We start from the raw sequence: 19,481 nt of genomic DNA, 5'->3' as shown, positions 1-19,481 counted from the left end.
ACTTGACAATAGATTAGACCTGAAGAGTGAGGAGAAGATATCAAGGATGTTGATTTCCAGGTATTTTGTATCAGCAACTAGGTAGATGGATATACCACTTACTGGAATTGGGATGCTTGAAGGAAGAACAGTCTTGGGAGAAGATAAAAATTTCAGACATGTTAAATTTTAGTATTTGTGAAAACATTTAGAAAATGATAGTTATAGGCAGTGTGATATATGGATCTGGAACTCAGGAAAGCAGTCTGATTTTAAATGAAAATTAAGGAATAATAATCCACATTTTGAAGTACTTAAAGACAAGAGTTGCCTTGAGGGAGAAGGTAGAATGACAAGTGATCCCAAGAGTGGATCGTGGCAAACACTTAGAGAGGAGAAAGAGGGGAAATAACCAAAGAAGGAAACTAAAGAGGAGCAAGAGAGAGAGGGAAAGAAAATCAAGAATAAGGTGTCAAGGAAGCCAAGACCACCCAGTTTTCAATTCAAGAATGGGCTCTGGGTTAGAGATAAAGATTTAAGAGTCATTGACATATGAGTAGTAAATGAGGCCATGGAATCAGATAAAATTACTCAAGAGACAGTGATGAAAACCTTGGGAATTCATCAAGAGATAGAAGAACCTGATGCAAGGGTAATTGAGGAGAAGTGAACAGAGAAGGAGAAGGAAAATAAATAGAGATCAGGATCCCCAAAGGGAGAGCTTGATCAACAGTGTCAGATGCCACAGAGAAGGCAAGTAAAACAAGAATGAAAATGTTCCTCCCCAGATGAAGATGTTCATTAAACATTTTGGTGAAAATGCTTCCAGGGAACAAGAAGAAGGAAGCTAGGCTGCAGTGACTTAAGGAATGAATGGAAAGATAAGGTGAAGACAGTCAACATAAAGCAGTGATTTTGAAAGTGTGATCCTTAGCCCATCTGTATCAAAATCATCAAGAGTGCTTGTTAAAAATAAAGCAGAATTCTTGATCACAGGAATAGGGAATCTGCATTTTGTTGCTCCTCTGGGTTGTCTTTATGGACCTTAAAATTTGAGAACTACTGCCAATAAACAACTATTTCAAAACAATTAACTATGAAGAGAAGGAGGAAAAGCTAAAGATGGGCATATATTGGTGGATGATTGTTTGAGTTGTTATTTTTTTTTTTAAGATGAAAGAGACCCAAGCTGTTAATATTGCTGAGAAAAAAAGTTCAATCAACAGTAAAAGATTAAAGCTAAAAGGAAGAAGTAACAATGACTAGTTGGTAGAAATCAGGAAGGAATGAGATTCAGAGTCCAAGTGGAAGGATTAGCTTTCAAATGAGAAGAAACAGAAGGTAGTAAAGAGGATTTCATTAAAGAAGAGTTTTGAGGGGCGCCTGGGTGGCGCAGTCGGTTAAGCGTCTGACTTCAGCCAGGTCACGATCTCGCGGTCCGTGAGTTCGAGCCCCGCGTCAGGCTCTGGGCTGATGGCTCAGAGCCTGGAGCCTGTTTCCAATTCTGTGTCTCCCTCTCTCTCTGCCCCTCCCCCGTTCATGCTCTGTCTCTCTCTGTCCCAAAAATAAAATAAAAAACGTTGGAAAAAAAAAATTAAAAAAAAAAAAAAAGAAGAGTTTTGAGTTGAGATGAGAACTTGAGGATTGTAGTGGTTTAAAATACGTCCACAGGGGCACCTGGGAGGCTCAGTTGGTTAAGCGTCCGACTTCAGCTCAGGTCATGATCTCACACTCCGTGAGTTCAAGCCCCGCGTCGGGCTCTGTGCTGACAGCTCAGAGCCTGGAGCCTGCTTCAGATTCTGTGTCTCCCTCTCTCTCTGACCCTCCCCCATTCATGCTCTGTCTCTCTCTGTCTCAAAAATAAATAAAACATTAAAAATAAATTAAAAATAAAATAAAATAAAATATGTCCAAAAATTCCACACCTCTCCTTTTGAAAGAAAGAGTCTATTTCCCCTCCCCTTGAGTGTGGACTAGATTTAGTGACTTGTTTCTAATGAATATGGCAAAAGTAATGGTATCTGACTAGGTCAAAAAAGGCATTACTCCAACTTCTTTGCTTTCTGTCTCAGATGATTCAGCTGTAATGTAGGGAGGACACTTAGGGGCCCTGTGGCAAGACCCACATCGGGGGGAACTGAGACTACCGCCAGCAGTGACATAAGTGAGCTTAGAAGTGGATCCTCGGGGTGCGCCTGGGTGTCTCAGTCGGTTAGGCATCCGACGTCAGCTCAGGTCATGATCTCACTGTTCGTGAGTTCAAGCCCCGCAACGGGCTCTGCCTGACAGCTCAGAGCCTGGAGCCTGCCTCAGATTCTGTGTCTCCCCCTCTCTCCCTGACCCTTCCCCACTCGCACCCTCTCTGTCTCTCTCAAAAATAAACATAAAAAAGATGTTTTTTTAAAGAAGTGGATCCTCTAGCCCCAGTCCAATCTTCAGGTAACTGCAACACCAGTCAACATGATTGGAGGATTCTGAGCCAGCTAAACCACTTCTATATTCCTGACCCACAGAACCTGTGAGATGATAAATATTTGTTGTCCAAAGTTGCTAAGTTTGAAGTAATTTATAGTGCAGCAGTAGATAACTAATTGAAAAATCTTAACTGTTCGTCTTTGATTTCTTTTTGACATGGGAGTCAGGTTCATTGCTGAGACTAAGAAAGAAGACAGGTGGAATAAAAGACTTGAGAATCATAAAAGTTCGAACTAACTACCCAGGAAAATCGTCACTAAGAACTCATTGAAGGGATTTTTGCCATTGATGAGGATCAGCTGTGATTGGAGATGAATTTTTACTCTATTTTACAGAGATGTTCTTTCAGTGGTGTTCAGCAGCCCAAGTGTAGTATTAAAATTATGCTGTTGGATTGGTCTAAGCTTGAAATTTTAACAAGCTGAGGGCTGATGAACACTCAAAGGGATATGGGAATTGAGAATTTGGGCACAAAAGATGTCTAATTCAGGCTGGCTGAACAGCAAAATCTATTGATTCGCTTTAGTGTAAAGTCCAGAGACATCTGGCTTCAGGAAAGCGTTTACATCAGCTGTCCGCTAATATTACCAAAAACTCCTTTCTTTTCCACTCTAACTTTCATAATAGTTTTAAAAAACTATAAGGCTGGGTATGCTTGTAAAATCACACAATGAAATAATTGCCAGTAACAACCAGAATTACATCCTTCTTTATTTACATCAGTCAAGAAAGAAAAGGATTGGGGACCCTGGGTGGCTCAGTCTGTTAAGCCTCTGATTCTTGATTTTGGCTCAAGTCATGATCTCATGGTTTGTGGGTTCGAGCCCTGCATCTGCGCTATCTTAGGATTCTCTGTCTCTCTCTCTCTCTCTATCCCTCCCCCCCTCAAAATAAATAAACATTTAAAGAAAAAGAAAAAAGGAAAAGATATTTTCCTCTCTCCACCATGGAAGTTAAGTCCTAGGCTTCATTTTGACTGAACTAAACCAAATCACATATTCATCCTCTGAACCACTCCTATGGCCAAGGGAATACCATTTGACTTTAGGACAATTAGCACCCACTCTAAAGTTAGAGGTGAGAGTCGATGTTCCCCATAGCTCATGGGAATGGATACGGAGAAGGCCATTGGTAACACTCACCACACACAAAGAATTCATTTTGAAGATGAAGAAACTCAGGTACAGAGGACTTATGTGGCTTCCAAAGTCACAGCTAGTAAATGGCAGACTTGAATTTAGGTCTCAACAACATAGTCCAGGGATCTTTCTGCTACATCATTGTCTCTCAAAAATCTTAAAAATTGGTCACTGCCTAATAGTTATTTTGAGAACTCAGGGAAAAGAACTCATAGCCAAGAACAGACATATTCTGGTTGCCTCAGTTTATGTGAGTTTATTATAAAATTAAGTAAATAAATATAAGAAGTAAAAATTGTAAGGAACATAAAATTGGCTCACCAGCCAGCTAGCCAGAAAGAAGGCAGTAAGCTACCCACTCCATTTCATGGAGCTGAAATGTAGTTCAGGATTCATCAGGTGCCCTCCATCCATCAGAAACTCTGGAATCTGGCAGGAGCTTCTGGGAAGGAACAAAACTAAATATACATGGTACCTACCTTGTAAGATTGTTGTGAAAAAAATAGAACACACATACACTCGTATATACACGTAGCTCATAATGTAATAAGTGTACCTGGACATAATGCAATAAACTATTATTTTCTGGCAAACTTTGAGTCAGGTGCCATGACCAGAGTCACAAATCAATCCAAGTAAAATATTAAAGGGATGATTGGTAAGCTCTTAGAAAAGAAAATATTGATTACTAACGAGATAACAGTAGATCACTAACAGTCAAAATAGCAAAGTGGTCTGATTTCTCAACATTTCTAGCCTCAGACATAAAGAGAATACAGTATATTTAGTATATCAGGATTTCAACTAGATCTCCCATGATAATCCTTTTGGATAGGATGGAAAAGATGAATTGGTTGTACAATTAGGTAGATGTGTAATTACTACATTTCAGTGTCATAGCATGCTGACTAATGGATCTAGTCATTTAACCAACACTGTGCCAGGCCCTGTACCAAATGTTGAAGACACAAACATGAAAGTAACATGGCCCTTGTTTGCATCTGTGTAAGCTTCTGCTGGCGTGGTGGGTGATAAAATCATGTCCTGAAGCATATACTGGATGTTGTGCAGGCAGGATCCCAGAACTGGGCTTCAAGCATCAGATGAATGGCTAAACTTCACATCTGTTCGAGCCCTGGCATTTTGTGAGTCATAAGTCAAAAAAGACATTTATCTAGATATGGTATGAAACTAAACAGTTTAGTAACATAAGTGATACCAACAAATAGTTGTTAGAAGAGTGGTAAGTACATGTAAGCACCAGATTTGTGGTTGTGATCAACATATGTATGTATATGAACAACATAGGTAACTTTTAAAAGTATATAGCTGTACAAATGTAATCTCATCAAAGTCAAAATTATCCCTCCCCCCCCTTATATTTTGATTCAACCCTTCAGATGAGCTTTCCAACTAGAATTTCTTGATTCAAAGGATACTAGCTGTTTCTGGTTCTCCACCTCTTGGTTAACTGGGGGATTATATATTTTATGATCATGATGTTGCTTAGCTCCTTTTTCTTTGGTAACAGCTGAGTGTCTGCCCATGCACAGGGAAGTGCTCTGATAGTTAGAACAGGAACAGTTGAGGACCACAGACTTTTAAGCATTCAGCACTGGAGCTTATGGTAAAAAATTAAGCATGAGAAAACTGGCATTCCCTACAGATTGAATTCAGTGACGACTATGTTGTTAAGAAAGCAATGTTATAGATTTTAACCTTGTAATATTAAGTACTGATTTGGAATCAGACAAATTGGGTAACATTTTACAATCTTTCTTCATCTGTAGAAAGGAGATATCAATCCCTACCTCATGGAGTAGATTTTACTATTAAAATGGGATGTATATAAAATACTTAGAGCCATACCTGAGATGAGATTTTTGAATAAACATGTATATAACATACACATGTGTTCATGGTATTTTCTAAGCCTTTCCTTCTATAGAATGAGATAGAGATTTTCTATGAATGATTTTGTTGCCCAGATATCGGGGAATCGGATAGATTTCTAACTGTTAATCCCATAGCATTCTAGTAGTCCACCACCACAGAATCCAGACTGAGTCTGTACAACATGTTTTTTTCCAAATAGCCATCAATCTTTCATGGCCCTTCCTGGCCAAGTGTAATAGAAATACCTGAATGAGTTTCTTGGTGCTGACATTTAGAATTTCACAGCATTCATCTGCACTTAATATCTGTCACTGAAAACGCCTGGCAGCATTACAGTCAGTTCCTCCTACTGGCAAGGTGTTAATGGTTTAAAAAAAAAAAAAAAAAAAGACAGGTTCTGCCAAGCTTGGTTAATTTAAGATACATTCTCTAAAGGGCATAAGCTAAAAAGACCTGTGCCTTATGCTTTCGTTATTGTATCCACTATGAATGAGTTTTGAACATAAAAATGTTTGATATTTGTAGATAATTTAATTCAGTTCAGCAGGATGTTTTATTTAGGCACTGTATTAGTCAACTCAAACTGCCATTCAAAATGCCATATAACAGGTAGCTTAAAAAATAGAAGTTTATTTGCTCACAGTTCTGGAAGCTAGAAGTCCAAGATCAGGGTACCAGCATGGTCAGGTTCTGGCGAGAGCTCTTTTCCTTGCTTACAGCCACCTTCTCTCAGTGTCTTCACATAGCCTTTCCTTGGTAAATACTCACAGAGATAGAGCGATTTCTCTTTCTTCCTCTTCTTATAAGGCCACTAATCCTATTGGGTTAAGACCCTACACTTACTTAACTTTGATAACCTCCTAAAAACCGTATCTCCAAGAGCAGTCACAATGGGGGGTTAGGCCCTCAACGTATGAATTTTGGGAGGACACAGTTCAACCCACAGTAGGCACTTGTCCATATCCAAAATGGAGAGAGGAATTTCAGATTCGTCATCTGCAACCAAGATACTGAGGATCCTAAATACTAACAAATCTTAGTATCCCACAATAAGACTATATGAACTAATAAATTTCAAGCTTCTTTAATTTGAACCAGAATTTTATTTTATAATAACACTGATTATTTCATGAAAAATTAAAAGCTCTAATTGGACTTTGTATATACCTAGAAGATTCTTATGAAAAATAAATTAATAAATTCCATTTACTTAGTTAACCAATTTTTAACTCCATCACCACCTTTAAGTTTTCTTGCTAAAAAATCAAAGCTGAATCTAATGCACACTCTGTGATCTAGAGTCTAGATACTATCAGTATACAGGAAATACTGGGAATGTAAGATTATGCTAAATGATGTCTCAGGAATGCAGTCTACAAATATAGAACATAGCACTGACTATGACAAAATCCCAGTTTCTTCAATTAAAAAGAGAGCAATAAAAAATGAATAAACTGTTGATACACATAACAGTTGGGATGTTTAGCAACCCTAATATATAATTTAAAAGACTATATGCTGTGTGATTCCATTCGTATGAAATTCCTAATCAGGAGTCAACATCCTCTGAAGCCAATGTCCAAGAGAGGCACTAGTCTCTGTAAGACAAAGCTCCAGTATTCAGTGCAGCCAGTGCCCCAGGGATCCATGGACAGAGCCTGAAACAATTGTGAGTCACGTGCCACTTCTCTGGTTGGCATGAATGAGCATACATGTACTGGCCCTGCAAAAAATAAAAGGGAATAAAACACCGGACAGAAAGAGTGTGGATTTCAGATACTGAGTATAGTATGAGTAGAGATAATTAACAGCGAGGAGCATAGCAGATGTGAGCAGCTGGAATGAGAGCTGTCTGAATCTGAAGTTGTGTATTATAGACTACTAGGTAATAAGGCAAGGCTGGGTAGATGGACCAGGGCCAGACCACTGCCAATCAGGCCAAAGATTATAGTCTTTTTTGGGTAAGCATTAAACCATCCTTTTAAGTTTTTGAATAGAGATGACCTGGCAAATTATGATTATTCAAATTAAAGCTTATACATTCCGAGAGGCAGCTCAACCTTATGTAAAATGTCCTTTAAAATGTTTATTCCAGTAAGTTCCGTTTCTTGACCGAGTGCTAGCAACATGGTTGTGTTCACTTTATAAAAATTCATCAAGCTCTACACTTACAATTTTTACATATTTCCATGTGTATGTTATACTCAAAACTAATATTTTAGTATATTTGGTGGGTTGTGGGGGATCTCATGTGGTACCACCAAATATGTTACATGTATACATCGATGAGCCCATGAATGATAAGGGAAATAATCTATCACTAACTGGCCCAAGGTTACATAGATGGTCAATGGTAGAACTGGGGGTCACAGATCTTTAAGTCTCCTGATTATCAGTCCAATATAACTTTTTTTTCCGTGTTTATTTATTTTGGGGGTGGGGGGGCGGGCAGGGGAGAGCCAAGAGGAAGGGAGAGAGAGAGAATCCAAGCAGGCTCAGCACTGTCAGCACAGAGCCCGTCATGGGGCTCGAACTCACAAACCATGCGATCATGACCTGAGCTGAAGTCAAGAGCCAGATGCTTAACCAACTGAGCCACCCAGGTGCCCCAATATGACTTCTTTTTAGAAAATGATAAGCATTTCATTTAGCCTTCCTCAGTCTACATACGTTCTTTATGTATTGGAGAAGTCAGCAGATCACTAGTGTTTCCCAAATACAAGCAGGAATTCTTTCTTTAAAGATTTGCACCTAAACATAGGTGAGAATATCTGACTCCTCTAAGCTTTACCCTTAAAATAAATCAACTTTTTCTGTGTTTATTAAAAAAGCATTTTTGCAGCACCTGGGTGGCTCAGTCAGTTGAGCAACTGACTCTTGATTTGGCTCAGGTCATGATCTCGCAGTTTGTGAGATTGAGCCCTGTATAGGTCTCCTGAACTGATAGCATGGAACCTGCTTGAGATTCTCTCTCTCTCTCTCTCTCTCTCTCTCTCTCTCTCTCTCTCTGACTCCTGCCCCCTTCTCTCTCTCTCTCTCTCTCTCTCTCTCCCTCAAGATAAATAAACTTTTTAAGAAATGCATTTTTTTTGTTACACACATACACACACACACACACACACACACACACACACAATGTATACCAAACTTGTCTACTTCTGGGATAGTGTGTAAGGACTTAGCTATAAGCAGATACATTATAAGCAGAACAAGTAAGCTATAGAAGTATATGTTATGAACAAAAATAATTAGGATATTTACCAAAGTGTTAATGTTGATTATCTCTATATGAAAGGACTATAGGTAATTTTATTTTCTTCTTAATTTGTTTCAAATTTTCAACACTGAAATAGATTTTGTAACCAAGAAATAATTTTTTTTTTACTAAAAAACCTTAAGATGTATCAAGCTTCCTATCTAATATAGTCATGTATAAAAATCAATCTCAACACTTTTCTAAATCACTATAAAAAGGATCATTTTAGTGGCTTGCATTCCCCTATATAATGTTAGAATGCTAATTAACTATTGAAATGCAAATGTTTCGCCAGCTAAATATATTCAAAGTATATTCAGTCCAACTTAGTAAGACATTTCATTTAGACATAAAATTTCACAAGAATACAGCGTATTCTGGAAATAGTACAGCTATCTATTGAAAGAAACTACTTAAATGCATAACACAATAATAAACCTCTATGAAAATGTTTCTGCAGGTATGCTGGTATCCTCCTGGGCATCACAAATACATTTGCCACTATTCCAGGAATGGTTGGACCTGTCATTGCTAAAAGTCTGACCCCTGATGTAAGTAGATAATTTGCTTATAAACTACAAAGGTCTACGTAGAACCTTCACATCTGTGTCAAAGTTGAGTGTATTTTAATTAAGAGTAGAATGGGGCGCCTGGGTGGCGCAGTTGGTTAAGCGTCTGACTTCAGCCAGGTCACGATCTCGCGGTCCGTGAGTTCGAGCCCCGCGTCAGGCTCTGGGCTGATGGCTCGGAGCCTGGAGCCTGTTTCCGATTCTGTGTCTCCCTCTCTCTCTGCCCCTCCCCCGTTCATGCTCTGTCTCTCTCTGTCCCAAAAATAAATAAAAAACGTTGAAAAAAAAAATTTTTTTAAAGAGTAAAATTCTGAATATTCTTTCTTTTTTTACTTTTTTTTTTTTTAATGTTTATTTATTTTTGAGAGAGAGAGACAGAGCATGGGGCGGGGGGGCAGGCAGAAAGGGAGACACAGAATCCAAAGCAGTCTCCAGGCTCTGAGCTGTCAGCACAATGCCCGATGCAGGGCTCAAACCCAAGAACCATGAGACCATGACCTGAGCCGAAGTTGGAGCCCAAATGACTGAGCCACTCAGGCACCCTTGAGTGTTTATTCTTATGAAATTCCTTATATCAACAAAAAGCTAAATGCCCTAATGGATAGGGAAGTCTATTTTCAAAGAACACTCTTTGGATTTTAGAACAACAGAACTAAATTCAATGAAAATGTAGCTGACACCACACATGTACTTCGAAGTCATGATTTTATACAGTATCTTGTGTCTTTGGTTTGAACAAATAAAAATTGTTTGTTTATGTAAAATTATTCAAGAAGTGGGTCCACAAAGGTGAGAGAGATGTCAGGAGGTCATGTGCAAATGAATAAATATCAGGTGAAATGACAAATACTGACAGAAGCAGAAGAGTTGTGAAGACATGATAAGTAGCTTCACATATTGAAGGACTACCACACAAAAGATGGTGACTTCTTCTCAGCAGTTCCACAAAGACAGATGGAGAGAAGTAATGAGGACACAACAGGAAAATTTCCTGCTTAACGCTGTCTACTATATGGAATGGGCTACCTTATGAGTTAGTGAGCCCTGAAATAGTCAAACATGGATTGAACAGGCATTTCTTTTTTTTTTTTTTTTAATGTTTATTCATTTTTTGAGAAGGAGAAAGAGTGCAAAAGAAGAAGGGCAGAGAGAGGGGGAGACACAGAATCCAAAGCGGGCTCCCAGCTCTGAGCTGTCAGCAGAGAGCCCGATAATGGGGCTCAAACTCACGAGCCATGAGACCATGACCTGAGCCGAAGTCACACTCAACCAACTGAGCCACCCAGGCACCCCTGTTAAGATTTTTTTTACTAAAATTTTTTTAATGTTTATTTTTGAGAGAGAGACATAGACGGAGTATGAGTGGGGGAGGGGCAGAGAGAGGGGAGACACAGAATCCGAAGCAGGCTCCAGGCTCTGAGCTGTCAGCACAGAGCCCGACACGGGGCTTGAACGACTTACTGTGAGATCATGACCTGAGCTAAAGTCGAACACTCAACCGACTGAGCCACCCAGGTGCCCCTAAGTAGGCATTTTTGAGTGCTTATTAATATCCCAGATACTGAGGATCCAAAGGCAAAATGACAAGCTTCTATGCTTGAGAAACTCATCATTTAGAGATTGTATGTAATCAAATAAAGTACAGTATGGCAAATGCTGCAGAAAAAAAATGTGTGCAGAGTGCTGTGGGTACAGGGGAGAGAACACGCAGTCTGTGGAGAAGGAGCCCTAGAGGAGTGGATGGGGTGCAGGAAGGGCACTGAGCCCTCCAGGGGCCCAAGGCTGGTCTGACCTCGAGCAGGGAGGCAGCATGGCGCCACATCAGTAAGCAGAGACTCGGCCCTGTAAAAGTTGCCCACATATGCAAGAAATAAAAATCAGTGACCTCCAACTCCAGTTTTCTACTGTTTAAAACAATGTAACACCTGATGAAATATATTCTTCAAGACGCTGACTCTAAATGTGTAAAAGAGACTTAATTCTTTGTCTCTGTAATCAAATCAACACCATCTAATCCTTAGAATTTCAGGATACGCTTACAAACTTTTTTATTGCCAAATATACTGATTTCAGACTTATATGTGTTCACCACAGTGTTCCTATTTCTTGTCTGCTCCCACCATTTCTAATTCCCTACTTGAATGAATCGGTGCCTCCTCATTACTGTTTTCTCTCATTTAATAGGAAGGGATGTTGAGGGGCACCTGGGTGGCTCAGTCAGTTAAGTGTCTGACTTTAGTCAGATCATGATCTCACAATAAGTGGTTCAAGCCCCGTGTTGGGCTGTGTGCTGACAGCTCAGACAGAGCCTGTGCCTGCTTCAGATTGTGTCTCCCTCTCTCCCTGACCCTCCCCTGCTTATACTCCTCTCTCTCTCTCTCTCTCTCTCTCTCTCTCTCTTTCTCTCTCTCTTTCTCCCTCTCCCACCCTCCCTCCCTCTCTCAAAAAATAAATAAATGTTGAAAAAAAATTTTTTAAATAGGGATGTTGGGAAAGTTTTTTTTTCCCCCTAAAATTCTGTGTCTCGTTATAGACACATCAAAAAATATATAATAGTGCTCGCTTCGGCAGCACATATACTAAAAAATATATAATATATATGGACACATCAGAAACGTTTAACCTTATCTTCATGGAGCATTGTGGCACACACAAACTTAAGTCAACATACTACCATGTATTAATTTTACTTATTATGGATAATTGTAGCATTTCTGCTAGGGAAATCTGGATTCTTCAGTTAAAGTCTTGAATGTAAAGTGGGAACTGAACTGAATTTTGGATATGCTATCATAGCATTTGTTTAATGTTATTAAAAGAATATTTTTTAAGAGGAAAAACACATATTTGCCTTTACAATTGTTTGCTCACAATTAAAAATTACTGCACTGCCTCAAAAACTTTGTGGAATGAGTCAAGTACAAATAAAAACCACATTGTTCACATACTAAATAGTTACTAAATTTTACAATGAATTTCTAAGATTTTTTTTCCCCAAATACATGCATCTCAGATAAGTATAACTTAACAGCAGAGTGCTTTCTTTCTCCATGACTTTCCTTTTTTCCTAAATGAATGACCTCATACTAGCCTCCTAGTGCCTTTCTTTTTTCTTTCCCGTTACCAGTTCCACTACTTGTTTTTTCTTTTTTAAATGCTGCAAATGTAGCATTCTGGTTAGACTGACATTGCAAAATCCAAAAAGTGGTTGTAAGTTAGTCACATGACCCAGAAATTAGCTAACTGCCTAATGTTTTTATACCACTGGATTATACACTGAACAATTGTGTTTTGTTGATCTCTTAACTGGCAAATCCCACACGTGTCCTGTTTTGTGTGCCATTCAAGAATTCTGTGTGCCAGGCCTCAAACTTGAACTTCAAAGTTCATCTTAACTCATCCTTACTTGATCTGCCCTTTATACCTCCACCTGAGAACTTGGGAGATGAGTACTTTCCTAGCAATGCATGTGGAAAGACATGCCACACGTTTTATTTTGAGTAAGCTTTTTATTGAAGCATTACAGTATTTAAAAAATACACAAATCCTAAGCATACAGTTGGATGAATTTTCACAAAGTTAATAACTGGTGTAACCAGCACCCAGTCAAGAAACAGAACGTTACCTCTCGTGCAAAGCCTCCAGGGACTCTTCGCTGCCATTCCCCCATCTCCCTACCAAGAGGAGCCTCTACTCTGACTTTTAACACTATAGATTATAGTTTTGTGTGTGTGATTTTGAGCTTTTATATAATGGAATATTATATAAAACAGTCCCTCAATACGTGCTCTTTTATGTCTGGCTTCTTCCGCTTAACATTTTGTTGGTGAGGTGCATCAACGTTGTAGCTCATTCATTTTCATCATGTATAGTATTCTGTTGAACAAATAGACCACATTTTTACTGTGGACATTTGGGGTGTTTCCAGCATGGGGCTCTTATGATTAGCACTAGTGTTGTAACAGTCTTGTGACACCACCTTTTCTATAAAGTGGACTGTAAGCAAAGTTCTTTTTCATCTGCATGTTTTCCTTTCTATAGAACACGATTAGCGAATGGCAAACCGTTTTCTATATCGCCGCTGCTATTAATGTGTTTGGTGCCATTTTCTTCACGCTATTCGGCAAAGGTGAAGTGCAAAACTGGGCTCTCAATGATCAACATGGACACAGAAACTGAAGCAACCAATAAATTATCCTGTCTCTATTAATGTATTTTTGTTGATCATGTAACCTAAAAGTGCCTTTGATATTTTAATGTGTATGCATTGTATGTCTAAGAAAAAATTGTACTTGTATTAAATTTTTAAGGCTTGTAATCATGAAATGTCACAAGTTTCCAGATCAGTAAAATTAACTATTTTTAATTATTAATAACACGTATCCTGGAACTTACACTTGAGGGTCACGCATCTGGCTGTAAATCAGGTGATATAAAGGAGGGGAGTTGTGCTTATTCTTAAGGGCCATACATAAAGGAATGAGCTGAAGTGGACCCCTCTATACCTTTGCTTAATTAAACTAGGTAATAATTCTCAGGTCGTGGCAAACACCTGTTTCTGACCACTTTCCTCATAAGAATGATTTGTCGGCAGCAATCCCGGACACTTAGGTCTCAGACTGCAGCATCTCCACGGAGCTGCCAACCGCTGTATAATTTGGCCTGGCAGCCAGGCTGAGGGAAGCATGCCCAGGCAGCCGCCGAGCATTCCCTCCCTGGCTTCAGGGACAGTGCCCAGCATTTATCAGAGGCAGCGCCCAAGACCAGGGTCAGCGCCAACCCTTCAGATGGCGTTCTTCCCCCAGGGGGCTCTTAACGTGTAGATAAAGCTGAGTAGACTCAGGCAGCAAGACCCGCCGCCGTGGTCTGACGCGTCCTCACACTTCCCCCTCCCCAGCCCACTGGAATACGGCTCGGCATGTAACCTGCAAAAAGACGGTGTGATGCCCACTTAACCACAAACAATATCACCCTTGATTGGAACTACCTTCTCATGGATTAAAATAGAAATTTCCAAGTCCTGTGTTCTATGGGCTTCCACAAGAATAATTTCTTAAATTTTTTTTTTAATTCTCACATTTTTTTCCATTTGACTACATGTAAGCTTCTGGCCTACAACCGGTGGTGTAATCATCCTTACTTCCAGCTCCTGAATCACATTTTCCAGTTTTTACCTGACCATCTTCCAGTGGTTTTTGAGCATGCTTCGAGGGCATTTATGTGATTTAGAACTTGATTTATGTTTTTTTATGTTTGTTCGACACTACCTGTAACATTTTAACTGAAACCGTTTGATGTAATATGATGTGGATACATTTATTTTTAAATTTGTAAATAGCTTTAAGTTGCTATGGTGATGTTTCTTTTATAAATCATCAAAATTAAACATTTTTGGATGGATTTTTGGATCTGACAGTTCTATGGTAGCTTCTAGTGTCTAGAGTGGCTATTTCACATCTCTACCATCTTCCTCAAACCACCAGTCTACCTCTAGGTGCCTCTGTGCCATCACCAAGCCAAGGCCCTCTAAGTGATCCAGCATTAGAAATCTTTGTTGCCGGGGGCGCCTGGGTGGCTCAGTCGGTTGAGCGTCCGACTTCGGCTCAGGTCATGATCTCACGGTCCGTGAGTTCGAGCCCCGCGTCAGGCTCTGGGCTGATGGCTCGGAGCCTGGAGCCTGCTTCCGATTCTGTGTCTCCCTCTGTCTCTGCCCCTCCCCCGTTCATGCTCTGTCTCTCTCTGTCTCAAAAATAAATAAATGTTTAAAAAAATTAAAAAAAAAAAAAAGAAATCTTTGTTGCCCTCAACCTGCCCTTCCTAGTTCTGCAAAGGACCCGCTCTTCTCCCCAAAGGGTATGCCTATACCACAGACTGTATCCTCTCCTACCTCCTCTAAGACCTTGCTTCAGTAATTCCTCTGTAATTCCTGCTTCTTCAATCTCTACCTCTCTTCTTGTTCTTTTCCTTCTGTCTCAAGAACACTCAAGTTTTCTCTAGCCTTTAAAAACAAAAATACAGGGGGTGCCTGGGTGACTCAGTCGGTTGAACGTCCGACTTCAACTCAGGTCATGATCTCACGGTTAATGACTTTGAGCCCCACATCAGGCTCCCTGCTGTCAGTGCAGAGCCCTCTCTGGATCCTCTGTACCCCTCTCTCTCTCTGCCCCTCCCCTGCTCACACACTCTCTCTCTTCCTCTCTCCCTCAAAAAATAAATAAACATTAAAAAAAAAACCCATAAAATTCTCCGGAAACAAAAAAAAAAAAACAGATACATACAGAATATCTTTACAATGATACTCAAGAAACTGGAAACAGTTTACCTCTGAAGCGAGAAAAGTAGGCAACCAGGGGTAGGACAGAGAATTAGTTTTCCCTTTACCAAATGTGGCAGTATAACTGTTCAAATAAAAACATCACTTTAAAGAAACAAGAAACAAAACACCCATTGCTCAAACTACTGTGTAATCACCACCAGGTTTTTAACTGCTCACCAGACATCCCCACTGTCTCTCTTCTCTACACTTAGGACTTTTGTAAATCCAACCTCTCTCCCTTACCCCCGTCTCCAACAAAATCCACCACTTCCTTATTCTTGTTAGGAGCATTCTTCTTCCTCTGTCCTCTCCCACCCTACCCCCATACCAGTGTGTAATTAACCACATGTCTTTTCCATTCCAGTTTTTCAAGTCTCTGGAATTTGTTTAAATCCCTCTCCCATCTTCTAAATGGGAGATCTTCTAAAGATCTCTGTGACTTTTGTTTCCACCTGGAATAAAAAAGTTTAAGTGGCCTTGAATCTGATCTTCTGCCCAACTTCCACCCATGCTGGGTCATTGGTCCCAACACATCTCATCTGCCTGATCAGGATGCTCCCCCAAGCTGAAGCCCCTAGCTCCCCTTACTAGCTGCCCAGTAAACCACCCAGCAGCCTACCCTCCTAACTCCTAGGCCCACCTGCTCCATCTCCCAGCACACATCCACCAGCTACATCCAGCTACAACTACTTAACCCTTCCCCCATCTGCTCTCCATTTTTCCTCCCCTCCATACCTTTACCAATTTCACTCCTTGGACCTGGAAAGTCACTCTTCGTCTCCACCTCCTTCATGACACTTGACTTCCTACATTCTCCCTGACCTAGATGTGGTCTCTTCCTCTGATCCACTGAAACATCATATTATTTATTTTGAGTTTTTTCTATATTTTAAACTCAAGGACTCAGCCTCAGTTTTGAGGAGGAGGTCATTCATTCATTCATTCATTCAGCAAACAGGGATATCTACTCTTTCCTAGGCAATAAGGGTATACCGATATGCATTTGACACAGTCCTTTCTCTCCCTGCAGGCCTTCCTGAAGTCACTCCTTGGTCCCCTTTCTTCTGAATGGCCTTTTCTTTATAATACAGATGAATACTGTTCGTGGCCAATCTCCCTATTAGAGTCATCGCAAGCATCTTGATTTGATTCATCTCAGCATGGTCTCCCTTGTAACAATACATGCTTTGTCTTAATATTTTAGTTGCTTAATAAATGTTTAGTAAATCACCCTTTGGCTAAATGGGCTATACATCGAAATTTTCATCTCCTATGTTGTTCTTTTCAATATGTTCTTTTTCTCAAAAAACAAAGTGAAATAAACGTGCCAACACCAACACCTTTTAAAGAAGAAACGATAATGCTAACCTCAAAATAAGGTGTAAGCGGCAGTCATTGGTAAATGGCTTTGAAAGTATGTATTTGAGAATAGTTTAGTTCTAGATAAGCAAAATATTTCTGCCAGTTATGCAACAAATATTTATTGAGCATTCATTACAAGCAAGGCTTTGTTCTTGGCACCAGGGATACAACAGCGAGGAAAAGCAAATCCCTTCACTCATTGAGCTCCCATTGTGATTTATCAAACATTTTCCTTCATAGATTCCAGCCTTTGAAACCTTCCATGTAAAAACATCATTATCCACCCAACAATCAAATCCAGTGGAAATGAGTGTGCCGGCTAACCTTGAGAAGCAGAGTTATGAAAGAAATGGAGACAAACTCTGAAGTCAGCAGTTTGTATTAACCATTGTAATGTCCTAGCTTCAGCCTGTTTCATTTTCAAGAAATCGGAAATAGACATGTTTGAATTTAGACCCTATTGCAAGGTAAATAATCTCTTCTCTAAGGGCAGTTTACCACTGTCCTAAATAAAACGCCCTCGACAGGAAAATATCGGTAAGAGTATTTAAATTTGAAGGCAGGAAGAGCACCATAGGAAGTGGCCTCGTTCATCTCTGGAAAAGCACCAGTTACTGCCTCAGAGGCATAGACCTGGGGTCAATGTCTAATTTCAGTTAAAGAATAAATTATCTCTCTCCTAGAAATGTAAATTAAGATGGATCACAAAGCCTTTTCAGATGCCTCTGCCTTTTAGAGTAACCATAAGCAGAAAAGACAAATATAAAAAGTTTGTGCTCTAAGAGAGTAATAGAGAAAACACTTTCTAGGGGCGCCTGGGTGGTTCAGTTGGTTGGGCATCCGGCTTCGGCTCAGGTCATGAACTCATGGACTGTGGATTTGAGCCCGCATCGGGCTCTGTGCTGACAGCTCAGAGCCTGGAGCCTGCCTTGGATTCTGTGTCTCCCTCTCTCTCTCTCTCTGCCCCTCCCCCACTTGCACTCTGTCTCTCTCAAAAATAAATAAACATTAAAAATTTTAAAAAAAGAAAAGAAAAGAAAACACTTCTAGAAGCTCCAGCTATGAAATGCTGTAAGTACACCCATTACTGAAAACAAAAGAAATGTAATAAATTTTCTGCCACCCTTTTTCATGTGCTTTGATGAGGAAAAACACTAGTAACTTTCCAAGCGCCTGTTTACTTTCACTTTATCTTGATGTTGCAGGAGGAGGAAACTTAGAAGTTCCATGTCACTGCCAGTCCTGTGCTAGTAAAGTGAGAAGCCATTAATGCACAACTGAGCTGAAAAGCATTTAAATGCCCTGTTTCCCCTTACTCGCGCCTTCGTGCTAAGAGGCTGCACTTCGGGCAGGGAGAACCTTACCATCCTGAATATCGCATTAAATCTTTTCCTGAAGTGCTCTTTTTGGCAGAAGCTCCTGAAATATGCTAGCATTTCAAACGAGTCATGGCCTGTCACATTAAGTGTGCGTCTTGACCCCTGTTTTCCTGTAGAGCACCACAAATAGCCCGGGTTTGAAGCGTTTTAACGACTTCACGCTGGATCCCCAGTCTGAAACTCGAGCTTGCCATGGAACTTTGGTTGAGATTGAAGGTGATCTGGGTAGGATACATAGTCTAGTCTTTTTAAGGCTCAAGAACTGTTCTGTGTGAAGTATCAGGAAGCTGTTACACGAACTTCAAATGTGCATATTGGATAAATTACCTACAGGCTCTCTGTTATAAAACACTTTTTTTTTTTTTTAACACCAAGATGATACTTGAGATGTCTGCAGAGCTTTGGGCTGTTCTTTTGTCAGGGGAAGGAAGTTGATCCTGGGGCATTCACAGGATTCTCTTGGTGATCATCACCAGCTCTAGAGAATCACAGAGACCAATACATTTGTATAGCACTGCCACATACACCACCACCTCAATACTCACAATCACCTTGCAAATGCAGGGACAAGACCTATTTAAAGTTGGGATCAGACTTGTTAATGGAGAGGTCCTTGGCCCTTACAGGGACTCAGCCTCCCAATGCCAAATTCAACCAAATAAGCCCACTGGCTTTAACTATTATATCAGGCCAAAGAAAAATTCCTTAATATCTGTCCCTAGAACAGAATCAAATAATGATTTGAAGAACAAAATTGTTGCTTATTAATTTAAAAGATTCTTTTTTTTTTTTTTTTTTTTATTTTTTTTATTTTTGAGACAGAGAGAGACAGAGCATGAACGGGGGAGGGGCAGAGAGAGAGGGAGACACAGAATTGGAAGCAGGCTCCAGGCTCCAAGCCATCAGCCCAGAGCCTGACGCGGGGCTCGAACTCACGGACCGCGAGATCGTGACCTGGCTGAAGTCAGACGCTCAACCGACTGCACCACCCAGGCGCCCCTAATTTAAAAGATTCTTATAAGAAGCCATGTGCATAAGGGCACATTTAAGATTCTTACCTTCTCCTCAGTTGTAAAATTAGCCCTGCCTCAAAGCGACTCCAGCTAGGAA

At 40.1% G+C, this 19,481-nt stretch overlaps 1 protein-coding gene across 4 annotated transcripts in view; it reads left to right on the top strand.

The window, feature by feature from the left end:
• SLC17A5 (solute carrier family 17 member 5) overlaps positions 1-17,433 on the top strand; it is a 52,087-nt gene extending 34,654 nt beyond the window's left edge. For 3 of the 4 annotated variants that reach the window (XM_058734484.1, XM_058734488.1, XM_058734487.1), the window contains 2 exons: positions 9,206-9,296; positions 13,356-14,714. In XM_058734484.1, coding sequence (XP_058590467.1) covers positions 9,206-9,296; positions 13,356-13,493 — 229 coding nt within the window. In that variant the 3' untranslated portion in view covers positions 13,494-14,714. Of the gene's footprint in view, positions 1-9,205; positions 9,297-13,355; positions 14,715-17,232 lie in introns of those variants that run through there. The other variant, XM_058734486.1, reaches the window with a different exon arrangement.
• The last annotated feature ends 2,048 nt before the right edge of the window (positions 17,434-19,481 follow it).

This window comes from Neofelis nebulosa, chromosome 6, assembly GCF_028018385.1.
Source record: "Neofelis nebulosa isolate mNeoNeb1 chromosome 6, mNeoNeb1.pri, whole genome shotgun sequence".
Classification (NCBI taxonomy): Eukaryota; Metazoa; Chordata; class Mammalia; order Carnivora; family Felidae; genus Neofelis; species Neofelis nebulosa.
The sequence above is the reverse complement of the archived record's forward strand: the minus strand, read 5'-3'. Positions and strand labels throughout refer to the sequence as shown.